We start from the raw sequence: 18588 nt of genomic DNA, 5'->3' as shown, positions 1-18588 counted from the left end.
GAATCGCCTCAAGGCGCTGTAACCAATGTGATCATCCAACCACGCTTCAGAAAAGATGGGTCTTAAGTTTTTTCTGAAGGCCCGATGATTTTCCTCCAACCGAATGTCTGCAGGTAGAGCATTCCATAACCGAGGTCCTTGGACAGCGAATCGTCATTGCCCTTCGTTTTGTAGCGAGATTTGGGGATGTGGAGGAGGTTCTGATTTGTTGATCGGAGGACCCGACTTGGGGTGTAGTGTTTTAATTTTCTCACATTGGTATTGCGGCGCGATTTCTTGCGTGCATTTGTGGGTGAGGCAGAGGGTCTTGAATGTCACCCGGTCCTTTACGGCTAGCCAGTGGAGGGTCCTCATGGCCGTGGTTGGTCCGTTTTTTTACCCGCTACCAGTCTGACTACCGTGTTCTGGACAACTTGTAGACGAGCCATCTGGTATTTCGGTAGTCCTAGGTAGAGGGAGTTTACGTAGTCAAGTCTGGAATTGATGAGTGTTCCCCACTACTACTGCTGCGTCTTCTTTCGGGGTGAAGGGGATGAGTCTGCGCAGCAAGCGGAGAAGATAGTGATATCCGCTGACCACCGATCCTATTTATGCGTCCATAGACATGTAGGAGTCACAGATAACTCTAAAGGCTTTTTACTTTATTACTAGGGGTGATGGTTTGTCCAAAGATGGTGGGAGAAACCCAAGTCGTCCTAGAATTAGTCTTCCGGTTTGCGTGTAGAAGGAGCAGTTCAGTTTTGGATCCATTGAGTTTGAGGGAGCTCTCTGTCATCCAATTATCTATCAATGTCAGACATTTTTCCAATCCATGATATTGGTCTTTTTTGTTGGTGATGCAGAGATAAAGTTGAATGTCGTCCGCGTAAGAATGATAGAGCAGGTCCTGTTTGCTGATGATTGTGAGGAGTGGGCGGAGGTAGATGTTGAAGAGCACTGGCGACAGGGGTGATCCTTGTGGGACTCCACATGTAACGGTGCGGGCTTCTTAGGTCATACACAGAGGGATCAGAACATGAAGGGGTTAATTTACAGTTCACGCATAGTAGGAGGATGGGAGAGGATTTCTAAAAATCTAACAGATTCTCCAATCCACACGGTGCAGATAGATGAGTTCCCCGCTGTGTCTACTGCATTTTGACAGCCGGCATCAGCAACTGTCAAAATAACCAAACAGCAGCTACATCTAATCAGATGCAAGCAAAGTTTAGTTGAAAAATTCCCATCTGGTTTCTGTGATTTTCCTATTCAGGGATGTTGGATGGGAGGGGAAAGAGAGGGGCATTCGTATATCGAATTTCAGACAGTTCCTTAAGGACCATCCAAAATACACATATGTATGGCCATCACCTTTATCACCTGCTCTTTGTCTTGTTTCCAGGAGTCATCACATATATTGCTGCTGTGGAAAACTCTACATAGCTTAGTTCTATTATTTTTACTAACTATTTGATCATTATAGACATATTACATGTAACTAAAAATCATTATACAAAAATGATATGCCACTACAAATTATAATTCAGGCAAAAGATATCCAAGTTTCCACTGATTGCTAAGGTTTATTGCAAGTCATTGCAATTTACACCATTTAATTAAATGAAACCTACTGTGTATTAAACCTTTTGTCATTTACATAGCTCTGCAAATGTTTTTAACCAGCACAACAATTCTATGAAAATAAGATGAAAGGATAAGTACTTTGAGAATTACCCTGCATTATTGAAACAGAAATGAAAGTCATAATTAAAAAAAAGACTATGCACTGCCTCCCTCTTAAAAATATGTTTGGATATAGATTAACCCTTTACATATAACATATAAAAATTTGCATTTTTCTATAAATAATATTTAGGCTGACCATACATGATACACTTTTAAGTACACAATGGGGTTTATTTACTATCGCCGGAAAATGCAAAATCAGGCTCACTTCTGCATAGAAACCAAGGGCCAGATCCACAAACGAGATACGACGGCGTATCTACTGATACGCCGTCGTATCTCTGTTTCTAACTATGCGACTGATTCATAGAATCAGTTACGCATAGCTAGCCCTAAGATCCGACAGGTGTAATTGAATTACACTGTCGGATCTTAAGGATGCAATTCTAGGCCGGCTGCTAGGTGGCGAGGCCATTGCGGCCGGCGTAGAATATGCAAATGAAGATTTACGGCGATCCCCGAACGGCCCGTTGATCTAAATCTACGTAGTTTCCGTCGGGTTACGCCGCGTAAAACTAGGGCTGAGCCCTAGTTCTCCTAAGCCATGTTAAGTATGGCCGTCGTTCCCGCGTCGAAATTTAACCATCAACGTCATTTGCGTAAGACGTCCGTGAATGGCGCTGGATGCCATTTACGTTACCGTCTAAGCAAATGACGTCGGTGCGACGTCAGTTAGCGCAATGCACGTCGGGTAATTTACCCGACGGAGCATGCGCAGTACAACCGGCAAGGGAGCGCGCCTAATTTAAATGGGACTCGCCCCATTCTATTTGGCCCGCCTTGCGCCGGACAGATTTAAGTTACACCGCTGCAAATTTTCAGGTAAGTGCTTTGTGGATCGGGCACTAACTTGGACAATTTGCGGCAGTGTAACTTAAATGGGAAAAGTTAAGTTACGCCCGCTATTTGTGGATCTGGCCCCAAGGACCTTCTAACCCCAGCTTGTTCAATTAAGCCTGGTAATAAAACCTTGAAGCTCATTGGTTTCTATGCAGAAGTGAGCCTGATTTTGCACTTTCCAGCTTTAGTAAATAAACCCCATTGTGTACTTAAAAGTGTATTGTGTATGGTCAGGGGTATGCCTGTAATATGTCCTAAAATTTAATGTAAATGTAAGCAAAGTATTATAAAAAAAATTGTATTATTTAACAGATTCATCATTTATGGCATTTTCCCCGAAATTATTTGTACATAGGTATTTCTCAAAAAATATTTAAACATTGGTATTCCACTTGAAATTTTATTCAAGTCTCCATGTTGGTGAAAAATGTTTATCCCTGTCATAGGTGTGCACAGCCTATTGCATTAGGGTGTGCACCGCAAAGCTCAAACACACTTGTGTGTGAATGTGTATATATACTGACAGTGTACTAATTTTGTATGAAACAGGGGGAATCTGCACCACACCGGGTGATTAGGGTGTGCCCAGGCACACCCTGTGCGCACGCCTATGATACCTGTCATAAAAAATGTCAACATTACATTGGTCATAAGTCTGAGCCCTTTACATTCCTTTACCATACATCTTCACCATGTCCTGTACAACAAACTGGATAAGTGAACTTGTTTTAAGCCAAAGAACCAAAACTTACTGATTTCTAGCTGTCTCTGAATGCGGCCTTTGCAGCGCTCGCGATAATCGGACTGCGTAGCATTATACTCCGACATGACTTCTACAAACTTACGAGACAGCGTTGAATGCTGGAAAGACAAAAAGTGATCAAAATTAAGTGGGTAGAAGAAGCTCTCCCAGGAGCGGTGGCCTCTTTGCTCAAGTAGGAACTGGGTGTGAAAGGAGGAAAGCACCAAAAGCAGAATGTATAAAGTCCAGATTTAATTTCATTCATAGAAAACCAACATGTTTCAGGGGATCAAAGGGGCTCCATTCATTAGGGCTTGGTAATGTTAACCAAAGCATGTATAGGGATGATAAAATTGGGGGGATCCTGAGTGGCAATTAGTATTATCGCTCTAGATTTTGATCTTGCAATCTTTTTTATGGCAACACAGTGTGAAAGAGCTCAAGATCCTGCCTTCCATAGTAGTAGTGCACTTTAGCATGAGCATAAGTACCTTACAAAATATTGGTATGTGTAATATATTGGGGCAGATCCACAGACATCTGCGCCGGGCGCAGGGTATCTAAGATACGCTACTTTTGTTTTGTTTGAATCCTCAACAAATTAGCGCCGTAAGTTACGGCGGCGTAGTGTATCTCTTGCGGCATAAGGGCGCGGAATTCAAATGGATCTAATGGGGGCGTGTTTTATGCTAATACGTCGTGACCCGACGTAAACAACTTTTTTTGGAACTGCGCATGCGCCGTCCCTGGGGGTATCCCAGTGCGCATGCTCGAAATTAAACCGGAACCCGCCAATGCTTACGACGGTGACGTCATTCTACGCAAATTCCTATTCGTGAACGACTTACGCAAACGACGTAAAAAATTCAAAATTGTACGCGGGATGGACGGCCATAGTTAACATTGAGTACGCCTCAGTATAGCAGCTTTAACTATATGCCGGAAAAAGCCGAACGCAAACAACGGAAAAAAAAGTGACGGGCCGGCGTACGTTCGTGGATCGCCTTAAATAGCTCATTTGCATACTCAACGCGGATTTCGTCGGGAACGCCACCTAGCGGCCGCCGAAAAATTGCAGCTTAGATCCGACGGCGTACGAAGACGTACGCCTGTCGGATCTAGCCGAGATGCCGTCGTATCTTGTTTTGAGGATTCAAAACAAAGATACGATGCGTAATTTTTTTGTGGATCTGCCCCATTGTGTTTTACTGCCCACATATTTTTTCTATGGCCAACCTTTCTAATGTAACCTGAAACACATAAAAAAGCATGTCAAATGCATATAAAACAAATGATAATTTACAGAACAAGAGTTTATGGGTTTTAATATACAGCCAGCACAATTCATGTCAATTCTAAAGACATTTTTATGTGCCAACAGTGTAAAAACTCATGTAGCATGGAAGTAATACCAAAAGCTCCTCTATATACAAAATGTCAAGGGTTTTACACTTGAGATCAACCTTGTGGAAAAGCACCATCAAGGTCCTTGTTATTTCTGTATAACAGGCATGCATGGTAAGGAGACACAGGGCCGTCTTTACCACAGGGCAAATGGGGCAGGTGCCCTGGGCCCTGTCACTGTTGGGGGCCCAAAGCAACCCCCTTTTTTTTTTTTTAGGGGTCCGGAGGCCCCCAGGGGCCCGGAGGCCCCAGGGCCCCAGATGGCAACCCCCCTTTTTTTTAATTTATTTTTAAATAAAAATTATTTATTTTTTAATATATTTTTATTTTTTATTAAAGGGACAATTTTTTTAGGGGTCCCCAGGGGCCCGGAGGCCCCCAGGGCCCCAGATGGCAACCCCCTATTTTTTATTTATTTTTAAATAAAAAAAAATATTTTTTTTATATATTTTTATTTTATTTTTTATTAAAGGGCCAATTTTTTTTAGGGGTCCCCAGGGGCCTGGAGGCCCCCAGGGCCCCAGATGGCAACCCCCTATTTTTTATTTATTTTTAAATAAAAATATATAAAAAAAAATTTTTTTTTTTATTTTATTTTTTATTAAAGGGCCAATTTTTTTTAGAGGTCTGGGGGTCCCCAGGGGCCCGTAGTTCCCCAGGGCTCCAGATGACAACCCCCCTTTTTTAATATAAAAAAAACTTTTTTATATATTTCTTTATATATATATATATATATATATATATATATATATAAATGTTATTATTATTATTATTATTATTATTATTATTATTATTATTATTATTAAAGGACCCAGAGGTCCCCAGGGATAATATTATTATATATTATTTTCTTTCTTTTTTTTATTTTTCTTTCTTTTATATATATATATATATATATATATATATATATATATATATATATATATATATATATATATATATATATTTTTATTAAAGGGCTCAGAGGTCCCCAGGTGGCAAACACCCTTTATTTTTTTTATAAATGTTTATATTTTTTATGTGTGTTTATATATTTTTTTTTTTTTTTTTTTATTAAAGGGCCCAGAGGTCCCCAGGGCCCTGGATGGCAACCCCCCCCCCTTTTTTTTTATAAATGTTTCTTTTTTATATATATATTTTTATTTTTTATTAAAGGGCCCAGAGGTCCCGGATGGCAACCCCCTTTTTTTTGTAATTTATTTTTATTAAAAAAAAATGTATTAAAGGGCCCAGAGGTCCCCAGGGCCCCAGATGGCAACCCCCTTTTTAAAATATATGTTTTATATATATTTTTTATTTCTTTTTTTCTTTTTATTAAAGGGCCCAGAGGTCCCCAGGGCCCCGGATAGCTACACCCCTTTTTTTATATATATTTTTCTTTATTTCTTTCTATATTTCTTTTTTTGTAAAGGGCCCACCGTTTCTACATTTGCGGCAGCCCCCCCCCCCCCTGCTTCTCAATTTAAGGCGGCAGCACCCCCCCATCCCGGTTCTCTGCTCCAGGGGGCCCATGCCTGAAGCTGTGTAAGTGGCCCCATAATTTCTGATGGCGGCCCTGCCGCCCGTTAAGCCCCTGTGCTGCCCACAAATCAGGCTGAAAATCATCAGCGGCACGCAGCCAGTGACAGTACTGCTTCCCTTCCCAGTGTTTTAAAATGTACAGCACCCCTGGCTTCCCTTTAGACGTGCACTTCTCCCTTCCTGCCACTGGGTGCTGCTTGTATATAAAAGTGAATTAGAATGTGATTTTACAACATCCCCAGTTTGCTCTTCCCGAGGCTGACTTCTTCATGTCCTGCTCCTCAAGGTATGTCACTGTTTGCTAATCTATATTGTAAATAGAAGTTTTCTGTAGAGTGTGCCCAAAGTCTTTATAATATTTGATGATTCACTGCAGGTCTGGTCAGTGTTTTAAAAAGTTCCTCTATTTTACACATGGCATGGCATGGGGTCACAGCACCGTCTGTCCATTCTGCTTTAGCACCATGGGACGCCATGCCATGTGTAAAATAGAGGAACTCTTTAAAATCACAGACCAGACCTGCAGTCCAGGCTGAGTAAGGTCTCAGAGCACATGGCATTACTGTCTGTATTTAACTGCTTGATGGGCTTATTTTGGGCCTGGCTGGTTCACATGTATGTGTTTTGGCGGCCCACATTTGCGCAGGCACAGCAGCCCATTCATTTGAATGGGCCGCCATGCCTGCGTTTCCTGCAAAGAAAAGCGCACGCCTCATGTAATAGGCTGCGCACGGCAAGCCTATGCCCATCAAGCACTGAAATACAGCACTGTCTGTCCATTCTGCTGTCTGCTGTGACTTATCTGCAGTTCCCGCACTGTCAAACTTGCTGCATTTTTAGACGTTTAGGTCACGCTTTTAAAAACACAGTGCGTTTGTGTGTGCAAGAACTGCAGGTAAGTAGCATGGTGCAAAAGCAGAATGGATTTCAAGGCAACTGTAGTTTTAAAATGCTGAATGCACCTTTTTTCTGCAAGAAACAAAGGCATGGCAGCACATTCAAATCAATGGGCTGCTGTACCTGCACAAATGAGGACCGCCAAAACATACATGTGAACCAGCTAGGCCCAAAATAAGCTGGAGGGGGGCCCAAAAAAAATGTTTGCCCAGGGCCCAAACCATATTAAAGACGGCCCTGAGGAGACAACAGATGGAAGTTACCAGATAAATCATTCAAGCACACAAGTGGGATTTTCAGACACATCCCTGGCCTAATACCTGTGTCTTCCTGATGCGCAAATCAGCAGAGGAACGGTTCAGGGCTTCCTCTTGTTCGATACTTTGTTCAATATCTGGCAGAGAGGACACAAGGTTCTAGTTCAGACAGGAATTTCAAGTCATTTAAAAAAGAAAAGTCTACAATAATAGCGGTCTCTAACGTATTTTTTATTATAAAATATGGATCTTCTTATGAACCCGACAGTAGAGAACAAATGTCCCATCAAAAGTACTTTCTTCCTTCCCACCTCATCATTACTAACAGTAACAATTCTATGTCCCAAGCACACACATTACCTTCTTTACCTGCCCTAAGATGAACAGAATTTACAGCCCTCAGGTCACATAAGTCTCACTATGAGCATGAGCCAGTTGCTGCCACACAACGTAATAGCCATAGTGAACACATGGCATCCAGGAATTCCATAAATATCTAGGCTTGCATCCAGTACATGTGCAACATAGAGTGTATAGTGCTGGGGTCATGTCAGGCCAGGCAGTATGTATGAATGCGAGGTAGGATTCCAAGGCTCAATTACACCTCACCATTGAGACGATTTAAATATAAGCCTCTTAGGCCTCGTACACACGACCAGACATGTCCGCTGAAACTGGTCCACAGACCAGTTTCAGCGGACAGATCCGATCGTGTGTACAGGCTAGCGGACAGATTTCCAGCGGACAAATGTTTCTTGGCATGCTAAGAAACATGTCCGCTGGAAAGCTGTCCGTCGGACATGTCCGCTGGTTAGTACATCTAACCAGCGGACTGAAATCCCGCGCATGCGTTGAATTGATTCGACGCATGCGTGGAAGCATTGAACTCGCACGATAGAGAACGTCGGTGTCGTCTACGTCACCGCGTTCTCTGTCCACGGGGATTTCGGTTTGATGGTGTGTACAGCCATCAGACCGAAATCTCCGAGTGGACATGTCCGATGAAAACGGTCCGCGGACCAATCAGGGGTAAATCAGACAATTGTTCCTCCGATTTTCTAAAAACGTGTACTAGGCTTAAAGAAGTTGTAAAGAAACATTTTTTTTCCACCTTAATGCAATCTATGCATTAAGGTGAAAAAACATCTGATGATGCTGGCCCCCCCCAAGCCCCCGTTTTACTTACCTGACCTCTCGAAAGTCCCACACTCGGTCCCTGAGATCCTCTTCGCCGTTCAGCCTGGCCGCTGATTGGCTAGAGCGGATGGATTGAGAGCAGTGCAGCCATTGGCTGGTGCTGCTGTCAATCACATCCAGTGGCGCCAAGGGGAGAGACCGAGTGATACAGCGAGCGGCTATGGCCGCTCGCTGTATCACGGGAGCGCGCCCGCAAGGACTCTTCACCATGTGAGCTCTCTCGCATGACTGTAGTGAGTTCTTGCGGGGAGTACCAGAGACAGCCGCCGAGGGACCCCAGAAGACGTGGATCGGGGCCACTCTGTGCAAAACGAACTGCACAGTGGAGGTAAGTATAACATGTTTGTTATTTTAAAGAATTTTTTTTTCCTATAGTAACCCTTTAAGACAAGACTTCCCCTCACTTTGGAAAGATTTATTCTATTTTCCCATTATGTCTCTGTGACAAGAAATGAAGAAAAATCTCCCCAATGGGACACAGACTAACAAAAAAACTAAGAGGGATGATAACTATTCCCAACTCTAAAAGGTTTTTCCTTAGGCCCCTTTCACACTGGGGCATGTGCGGCGTCGGCGAGAAAGTGCCGATATTTTTAGTAGTGTTTTAATGTCATTTTTGCGGAGGTATTCGGCCGCTAGCAGGGCGCCTTTAATCCCCGCTAGCGGCCGAAAAAGGGTTAAAACCACCCGCAAAGTGCCGCTATGGCTGCGCTGCCCATTCATTTCAATGGGCAAGAGCGGTGGAGGAGCGGTATACACACCGCTCCTTCACCTCTCCAAAGATGCTGATTGTAGTGAGAGGGGAGTCTGGGCATACACTGTGTGTAAGGTGATTGGAGGAACAGCACAACCCCCCTCCCTCCACATAGGCAGAGGAACAAAGAATCTTACAGAGCTGCACTCTGAATAGACAAGCTCTCTGCTTATCTGTCTCTAAGTTACCTCCCCAACACAAAGTTCCAGCTGCTAATATCTCATGTGTCAGAGAGCTTAACAGAAGTTATGCTGATAACAGAGGAAAGCAGAAGCAGAAAGACATAGGACTTAGAGCTTTGGAGAGAGATAAGAAAACACTGTAGCTATATGTACTCAGCTCAATTTTCATGAATGGGGTTTACATCCACTTTAAGGCCACTTACATTTGTGTGGTGCGTTAACGCACGTTACCTTACATTTTAATGTGTATCCCATTAAGGAGGCCTATATTAGCGTCTGAAGCACCAAAACATCCCAAAGGTTCTGACGTGCCATACATTTTTTGCACAATATGGTATGTTGCAGTGACGCATGCGCAATTGGGGTGCTATTCAAAATGGCTTAACTCAATGGGGTTGACTTACTAAAACTGGTAGAGTGCAAAATCTGGTCCAGCTCTGCGTAGAAACCAATCAGCTTACAGGTTTTATTGTGAAAGCTTAATTCAACAATCTGAAGTTAGAAGCCGATTGGCTTCCATGCACAGCTGCACCAGATTTTGCACTCTTTAGTTTTAGTAAATCAACCCGAATGTGCGCATGCATTCCTGCAATGCATAGATGAAAATCGGCACGCATGTTTTTTTAATATTAGAATTCACACAGTAGGAATAAAGAAAGTGATAGTTTTTTACTCATCCCTAGCCACAGCAGTGTATGAAGAAATCAGTACTTCTCACACTTGTACATCTTGTATATGCAAGAACAAAGATGGAGAGAGAAGTTGCGATCACTCACTTTTCAGCTTGGAGCGAACCTTGTTGGCTGTCTTTTTGATGTCCGACATCAACTCTTCCAATTCTACCTTGGTTTCTGTGGAGAGAAGCAGCAGGCTGAGAACATGTGATGACAAGCAGCAGCTGGCCTATTATATACAGGAAGCAATAGCAGCAAGAGGCAGGGAGAGAGTGCTGAGAGACACACACAGCAGCTCTTGTATACCTGTGCATGCTTCAAATACACAGTATTAATATATGCATGAAGTATGGTCCATTAGAATTGTATGAATACACTATAGGATGTCATCACCTATCGCTGCTAGGCATGGCATCACTTCAGTGTTTACTCAGATTCGGGCAGAGCCCTCATGTGTCCCAAGATCAACATATACCCCGTCCCGTCACCTTATCTTTAGTTTAAAGGAAAGCAAGAAACAAGTTTTGTCATTTTTATTTGTTATATCATTTACAAGCAGTGGCGGCTGGTGTTTTTTTTTGGGGGGGGGGGCTGTAAACAAACACCACCACCCCCCGGGCGCCTGCTGTTCACTGGTCTGTCCGGCACTTACCCGATCTAGGTGGTGGGCATCAGGCAGCTGACATTGGCTCCTGCGTCTTTTCCATTGCGGTGGCTTCCGCCGTGTGTCTCCTCACCTCCTCCTCGGCGTCCAATAGGATCACCTGTCCTTTCAGCCAATCGGGTGATGGGTCTCAACAAGACCCACTTCCTAATTGGCTAGGAGGAAGCTCAGTGTTACAAATATTTATTCATTATTGGGTTGGCTCGTTTGCATCCTCTGCGCTCCGAGCCCACCCTATTTTGAAGCCTATTAGAGCCTCTAATAAGGTGCTTCAGACCCACCCCCCGTTGGAATTCATGTGTCCAGTGTCCTGCATAGAGGCCGGACACATGGATAGGGCGGCGGCGCCCCTTCCCCCCCTAATGTATGGGCCGCCCATGTTTAGAAATTTAAAAACGTATCTTTATTTAATTTTTTTACATTACTTCCATAAAAAACTTTTCCAAGCAAAGTAAAGAAAGTCCAGCACTCCTTTCATACATAAATGTCTCTGAATAAGGCAGGTCCTAGACGGCGCAAATTTTCTTCCTGCAACCGCGCGTTGCGGAAGGAAATTTGCACAATTTCCCCATCAACACAGACAGCGCTGATAGGGGAATCCCTCCTGCAGAGCAATTGTCTGCTCCCAGGTGGGGGCAGGTGGGCGAAGCCACCCTCGCCGCTAGAATACAGTGGCCCAGATTCAAGTAGAATCGCGCAATATTTGCGTGGGCAAAGAGCAAATTTTTTTCTCTGCGCCCACGCAAATATTGCGCTTTGCCCGCGATTCACGGAGCAGTTGCTCCGTAAATTGCGCGGGCAATATGCTAAGCAGCCGGGCGCAAGGCTGCCTAATGTAAATGATCCCGCCGGGGGCGGGAATCATTTAAATTAGGCGCGCTCCCGCGCCGAGCGAACAGCGCATGCTCCGTCGGGAAACTTTCCCGACGTGCATTGCGGCAAATGACGTCGCAAGGACGTCATTTGCTTGTAAGTGAACGTGAATGGCGTCCAGCGCCATTCACGGTTCACTTACGTAAACGACGTGAAATTTAAACGTCGCGAGCGGGAGGCGCAGCTATACTTTAGCATTGGCTGCGCCTGCTGTTAGCAGGAGCAACCTTATGCTAAAGGCGCCGTACGGAAACTCCGTACCTTGCGTACGCAGGGCCCGCGCAACTTTTGTGAATCGGTGGTAGTATGCAATTTGCATACTACACGCCGATCACAAAGGCCGCGCCCCCTAGCGGCCAACGCAAGAATGCAGCCTGGGATGTGAAGGCATAAGGAGGCTTATGTTTGTCACATCCTAGGCTGCATTCGGTGTAACGAGGTTCCTGAATCAGGAGCACTCGTTACACCGGAGCAAGTAAGCACTTGCGCCGCGCAACTATGGTTGCGCGGGCGCAAGTGCTTCTTGAATCTGGGCCAGTGAATATCGCTTGTGGCTATAGAAGCTGCTTGCGATAATCACAAGCAAATCCAGCAGGCTGGTTGTAGCCAAGTTGTTTGATCGATCATCTTGGTACATTTAGCCTGACCATTAACGGTTTGAATCTCGGCTGACTCCTGCTAAACCAGCAGAGATTTGAACCCTGTATGGCTGGCCTAATTGAAAAACCCTACAGAACCCTCCCTTTATCTGATAAGATAAAGGGAGGGTTCTGTCCCTCCTCAGGCTCATTTTAAGTGATTTTATGTTTGCTATTCATGTCTTTTTACAGCATAGCAGTAAATCGGGTCGCCCCCTATTTCTAACATAGGTGGCTCTGACAGCTCCAGGTGCCACTGTCAGAATGCAATATTCCCTGGAGGGGAAGCCTCTATCCACTTTGTTTGTGTGGAAGAAGGAATCTGTTATTTTTCGTTTAGTATGAATCCATAGAAATCAAAAGCCAGCACACAATCGCTTCTTCTTATGAAATTTTTAGTTTGGCCTGAATCCAAGTTCTGACTAAACCTGAGCTTATCCCTACTGGTGACTAGTGTGAGCATTAGATAATGTGAGGGCTTAAATGGCTTAATGTGTCAGCAGATTCCCATTGATTTTAATGATATAATGTAGACACTTAAGGGCAGCCTTCAATAAATGGTGGACCGAGGTCCGCACTTGAACCGAGTGACGCTCCCATCCAGACTGTCAGCCCACCAACCTGTAGCGCTGGATCCCCACGGCACCACCGTCATTGGTTGCTAGGACCGTGAGTGTCCTAGCAACCAATGACATCACTCACTCTGCCCTGTTCCGCAAGTTTCTCCACCCAGCTCCTGCCCCCAGCAGCACGCTTCTTCAATGACTACAATCTTTCATTGTCAATTGTGCAAACTTGAGATTTGGACCTTATCTGCAAGAAAAACGTTAGTGACCGGACCTCCTTCAATTTTAATTTAATGCCCCTGCTTTAGAGGCTGCTTTGAGTTGTGTTTGTTTGAAGGCAGCATGTCCTATGGTGGCGTATTTGGCTTGCAGACAAAGTAGACTATAAGCAACCCTTTCTCATCAAATGCTGCATTTTGTATTTGAATGCATGTGTTTGGGTAGCATTAGGTTCAAATGAAAAAAAAAAATGCCTTTGACATGAATGGTTGTGTATTATTATTATTATTAGTGTACACAAGCCCTTAAAGCTTTTTTTCTTAGACTGAAAAAAAAAAAATCTGCCATAGTCTGTTAATCTACTCAAGCAATTTTGTAAATGCACAGACGTTCAAGGGACTGCAATTTAGTAAAACAGAAATGCTACTGAGAGCACTTCTAGCAGCACAGGAACAGTTTAACTATTCTTACATTGTGACCAACACAAATAGAGAATTGTATAGGGCTTTCTATAGGCGATTTTCAGGCTACTCCAGTCTGGTCATGTGATCTCCTGTGTTAGCCAAGAGCAGCTGCAGGGGAGAGGAGAGGAGAGGAGAAAGCGTTCCAACAGCAGCTAGTAAAGCCTGGAGTGATGACCCATGACCTTTTTTCAACCAGACTCGTACCCCCCAACCGCCCCGGATTCCGCGGGATCCTCCCGGAATTCTAAGTGTGTCCCGCGGAATAGACTAGATTCCCGGAAAACAGGGCCCCGGGCGCGACATTACGGGGGGCCTCCATGTTTGCCCCGCCATGTTTGGTGTCCAGTGCCTGACCTGTGATTGGGCGTATGGGAGTCATGTGCGTCGGGCGGCTGGCCTGTCTGCGAACGTCTAGAATAGAAGTCCCACCTCCGCACATGACCGCTATACGCCCAATCACAGTGCGGAAAATACAGACCATGGTGGTGGAAGGGGGTGCTGCAGGTGGATGGCGCTGGCGGGGATTCGAAAGTGAGTTATTTGTACAGGTAGGAGAAACCCCCCCCCGCTCAACAACTCTGATCTCCCCCCCGCTCAACAACTCTGACCCCCCCCCCCCCCCCGGTTAACAACTTTGATTCAACAACTGTGATCCCCCCCCGGTCAACAAGATGTCCCGCATTGGATTTGTTGGGAGGTATGCAGACTTACCAATCTGCAAATCATGTGACATCACATGTGGTAATCACATGGGTTTGTTTGTAAACAGCTGTCAGTTACAGTGACAGCTGTTAATGGGTTTCTTTCTCTGAGCACTCTTCTTAAAGAAAACAGTACAGCATTAAAATAACATGATAAAAAGTTAACAAAAAAAAAATCAATGTAAAATTGTTTAGTTTAGCAAATAATTCATATACTGTTAATGTGTATGTCATCCTGAACTCCAGCTCACACTTTATAAGCAGTTACAGCAGGTTTTTGTTCCTTTTGGACAGGGGTCTCCAAACTGCGGCCCGAGGGCCAGATGCGGCCCTTTGCTAGCCTTTATCCGGCCCTTAGGGCTTTATTCCTCCCACTGATATGAGGCACTATTCTTCCCACTGACTCCAACAAGGGGGCACCTTTTCTTCCACTGATACCAATGATGAGATACAATTACTCCTACTAATAGGGGCACTACTCCTTATGCTACTGATCACAAACTATGAGGCCATTTTTTTCTCACTAATGCTGGGCCCGGGGCTTTTGCTGCCCCCGCTGGCCACAATCCGGCCCTCCTAAAGGCTGAAGAACAATAAACTGGCCCTTTGTTTGAAAAGTTTGGAGACCCCTGCTTTTGGGATAAAGATTTTACATAAATAAAAGCTGATCATTGTAAGCACCCCTGCCATTTTTATAATGGTTTGTCTCATCCCAGTAACTGATACATCTGCAAGAGAGCTTGTTCTTTTTAAAAACGGACTTAAGGCCCATACACACGATCGGACTTTCAACAACGGTCCGACGGTAGTGTTTTATCGGACAATCCGACCGTCTGTATGCTCCATCGGACAATTGTTGTCGGAATTTCCGACAACAAATGTTCGCTGTGCATGCTCTCAAACTTTCTGACAACAAATGTTGGATCATCCGATCGTGTGTACACAAGTCCATCGGGCTAAAATAGTACAAACACGCATTCTCAGAACCAATGCTAAACATCAGACAACAATAGCAGAAGTTGCCCAAAGGGTGGCGGTAAAGAGCCGAAAAATCATGTGAATTTGGTGAATGTTGTCTGAAAATGTTCTGCCGTGTGTATGCAGAACAAATTCATGGCCAACGCACTTCGGACAAAAATCCACGGAAAAGTTTGATGGAAGTCCGAACATGTGTAGGAGGCTTTACTGTACTGGCTAGATCACCAGGTGAAATCAGAAGAAAGAAAGCCTAAATAAGAAAACGATCTAAGAATTGATAAGCTGCACTATAATAAAATGTTTGCTTTTGTGTTTATTACCACTTTAGGCAGTGGTGCAATTTTTTTGGGGTGGAGGCAGAAAACAGTATGCCAGCCCCCCGGTCTGTAGCACTTATCCCATCACCGGCGACTTGCCCCTGCTCAGCCTCCCATTCTCCATCACTGACGTCTTACCCTTCTCCTGCTCTCCACGGTGGTGGCTTCCATTTCCTCCCTTCTCGGCGGCCAATCGGGAGTCTTCTCTTTTCGGCCATTCGGAAAACGGGTCTCGCACCCGCTTCTGATTGGGCGGATTGAGGATCAGTGTTTCAACAGCGAATATTCATTTGCTGTTGTACACACCTGGTTGGGCTCCATGTCGCATGCTCTGTGACATGAGCCCACCCTATTTTGAAGCCTATTAGAACCTAAGGCCCCGTACACACGACCGAACATGTCCGACGGACCAGTTTCAGCAGACATGTTCGGTCGTGTGTGCGGCCGACCCGACAATTGTCCGGCGGATCGGACAGTTTCCAGCGGACAAATGTTTCTTAGCATGCTAAGAAACATCTCCGCTGGAAGCCTGTCCGTCGGACATGTTCGGTCGTCTGTACAGACTCACCGTACATGTCCGCTCGGCCCAAAGCCCTCGCATGCGTCGAAGTGATTAGACGCATGCGTGGAAGCATTGACCTTCCAGGGCCGCGCACGTCGCCGCGTCATCGTCGCGGTGATGGCGCGGCACGTCACCGCGTATCCTGTCCAAGGGGATTTCTGTTTGATGGTGTGTACAACCATCAGACAGAAATCTCCGAGCGGACATGTCCACTGAAAACGGTCCGCTCGTCTGTACAGGGCCTAAGGCTCCAATTAGGTGCTTCAAAAAATCCCCTGCCGCTGTAATTCATGCGCCCGGTAACCCAATGGGGACGCACGCATAAATAGGGGGTGGACACGGCAGCCATGGATAGAATCATGCTATGCATGAACCTATCTATTACTATATAGGGGGTGGCCTGGAGAGAGGGGGCGGTGTCCGAGAGCCCCTAATGGACAGGCTGCTACTAACTTTAGGGCGGCTAAATTTGGTCTGAGCATTAAGTTATCAATTACCTCTGTCCAAGAAAGGGTTGATAACCATTCCATTTTTCTTCTTGTTATATAAATACAGCCAACTAATATACTTTTCTGACAGTACCCATAACCCACACACAATTTTAATGATTTAATGCTAGGCTGAGAAGCAGAAAGAAAAATGCTATTTAGGAAATTATAGCTCAGCCACGGTAGCAATCTTTGTGAAAATGTATGAATCATGTATTTTAAGAAATGATGTTCCATTATGTCCCAATGAAGGTAATTTATTCGCACTGCACTCTACTGAGCAAGTTGTCGCTGCAAAGAGATGGCTACAAAACAAAGGGATCACTCTGTCCGTAGGACTATTTGAACCAAGGAAAATATCAGAACACAATTAATAGATGAGCAGACAATAAAAGGATATTTCCGATATGGGTGGAATCACACGCTGGCTATTTTTAGTTCTTAGGGACTCAGGTGGCTATATCTCACCAGCTTAGTTGTCTGATCTATTCCCTATGTAGGCACACTCCAGCTGACTTCTTCATGATGAAAAAACAAATGGATGATCTTATATGGATGACAGTGAGACCTCCCACTAATGGCAACACAATGCTGGCAGAAGACTGGGAACGATGTGAGGGGTTCTCACTGCCACAACCCCCATGGGATACAATCATATATTTAGCTGCATTGTCTTATTTTGCTGGCTAGCTTAGCGTTGAAATTTTTTGCTCGTTTTAAACCGATCTGAGCAGCTGCAGTTGTTGCTTTTTTTTGGATTTAGTGCAGAAACACACTGAAAGTCTTCAGCTGCCTTGCAAATGTAGGCCCAGATTCACAAAAGAGATACGACAGCGTATCTCCTGATACGCCGTCGTATCTCTGTTTTAGGGTCTTCTTAACTATGCGACTGATTCATAGAATCAGTTACGCATAATTAGCCCTAAGATCCGACAGGTGTAATTGTTTTACACTGTCGGATCTTAGGATGCAATACCGCGGCCGCCGCTGGGGGGAGTTTGCGTCGTAAACCAGCGTCGGGTATGCAAATTAGGAGTTACGGCGATCCACGACGTTTTTTTGCGTTCGCTACGTCGCTGCTAGTCTAGTTTACCGGCGCAAAGTTAGTCGTCGTTTTAGGTGCCCTAACTTTAGTCAGCACACGTATGTGCTGTATAAAGTATGGCCGTTGTTCCCGCGCCGAAATTTAAAAATGTTTCCTTCTTGCGTAAGACGTCCGGGAATACGGATGTACGCTACGCACGTGGCCGTTCGAAAAAATGATGTCACTTCGCGCAAAGCACGGCGGGAAATTCAAAAGGGAGCATGCGCAGTAGGTCCGGCGCGGGAGCGCGCCTAATTTAAATGGCACACGCCCCTTTGAATTACGCGGGCTTACGCCGGAGGCCGCCGGCGGAAGTTTTCTCGCAAGTGCTTTGTGAATCAGGCACTTGAGATGAAAACTTGCGGCGGTGTAACGTATCTACGATACGTTACGCTGCCGCGATTCTACGTGAATCTGGCCCGTAATGCCTGGGCTTATGACATGCTGCTATATCTTTTTTAAGTGTCCCTGTCGCCCAAACCATTCATTTCAAGATAAGATTATATGTGCATTTAACGTATTAATGTATCAGACTCCCTTGTGTAGACATTTAAAAGCTGAGACTGGCACTGGGCACCCACCATCTTGGATGAGATGCCCAGCAAACTCTTTTTTTTTCATTTTGGGTAGAGTGTCCATTGCAAATTTAAGGCAAATTAAGGGAATTCCTTGGGGGGGCCCCCCCCCCCCCCCCGGTCACCAGAACTAGTGTGCCCATTGGAAGATTTCCCCTCTATTACTTTTCTGAGGACAACGCAAAATGTGGGATTTTCTTTTACTTTCAATATTAATAGTAACAGGACAAATGGAGAGGGTTAATCTCTCTAATGGGGACAAATAC

General features: G+C 44.9%; 1 protein-coding gene across 2 annotated transcripts in view; it reads right to left on the bottom strand.

Moving 5' to 3' along the window:
* The window catches only part of STX1A (syntaxin 1A), a 195784-nt gene that overhangs the window by 21704 nt on the left and 155492 nt on the right, over window positions 1–18588 (bottom strand). For both annotated transcript variants that reach the window (XM_040338316.1, XM_040338315.1), the window contains exons 4-6: window positions 10296–10370; window positions 7450–7523; window positions 3318–3426 (exon numbers count right to left, since the gene is read on the bottom strand). In XM_040338316.1, coding sequence (XP_040194250.1) covers window positions 3318–3426; window positions 7450–7523; window positions 10296–10370 — 258 coding nt within the window. The remainder of the gene's footprint in view (window positions 1–3317; window positions 3427–7449; window positions 7524–10295; window positions 10371–18588) is intronic.

This window comes from Rana temporaria, chromosome 2, assembly GCF_905171775.1.
Source record: "Rana temporaria chromosome 2, aRanTem1.1, whole genome shotgun sequence".
NCBI lineage: Eukaryota > Metazoa > Chordata > Amphibia > Anura > Ranidae > Rana > Rana temporaria.
The sequence above is the reverse complement of the archived record's forward strand: the minus strand, read 5'-3'. Positions and strand labels throughout refer to the sequence as shown.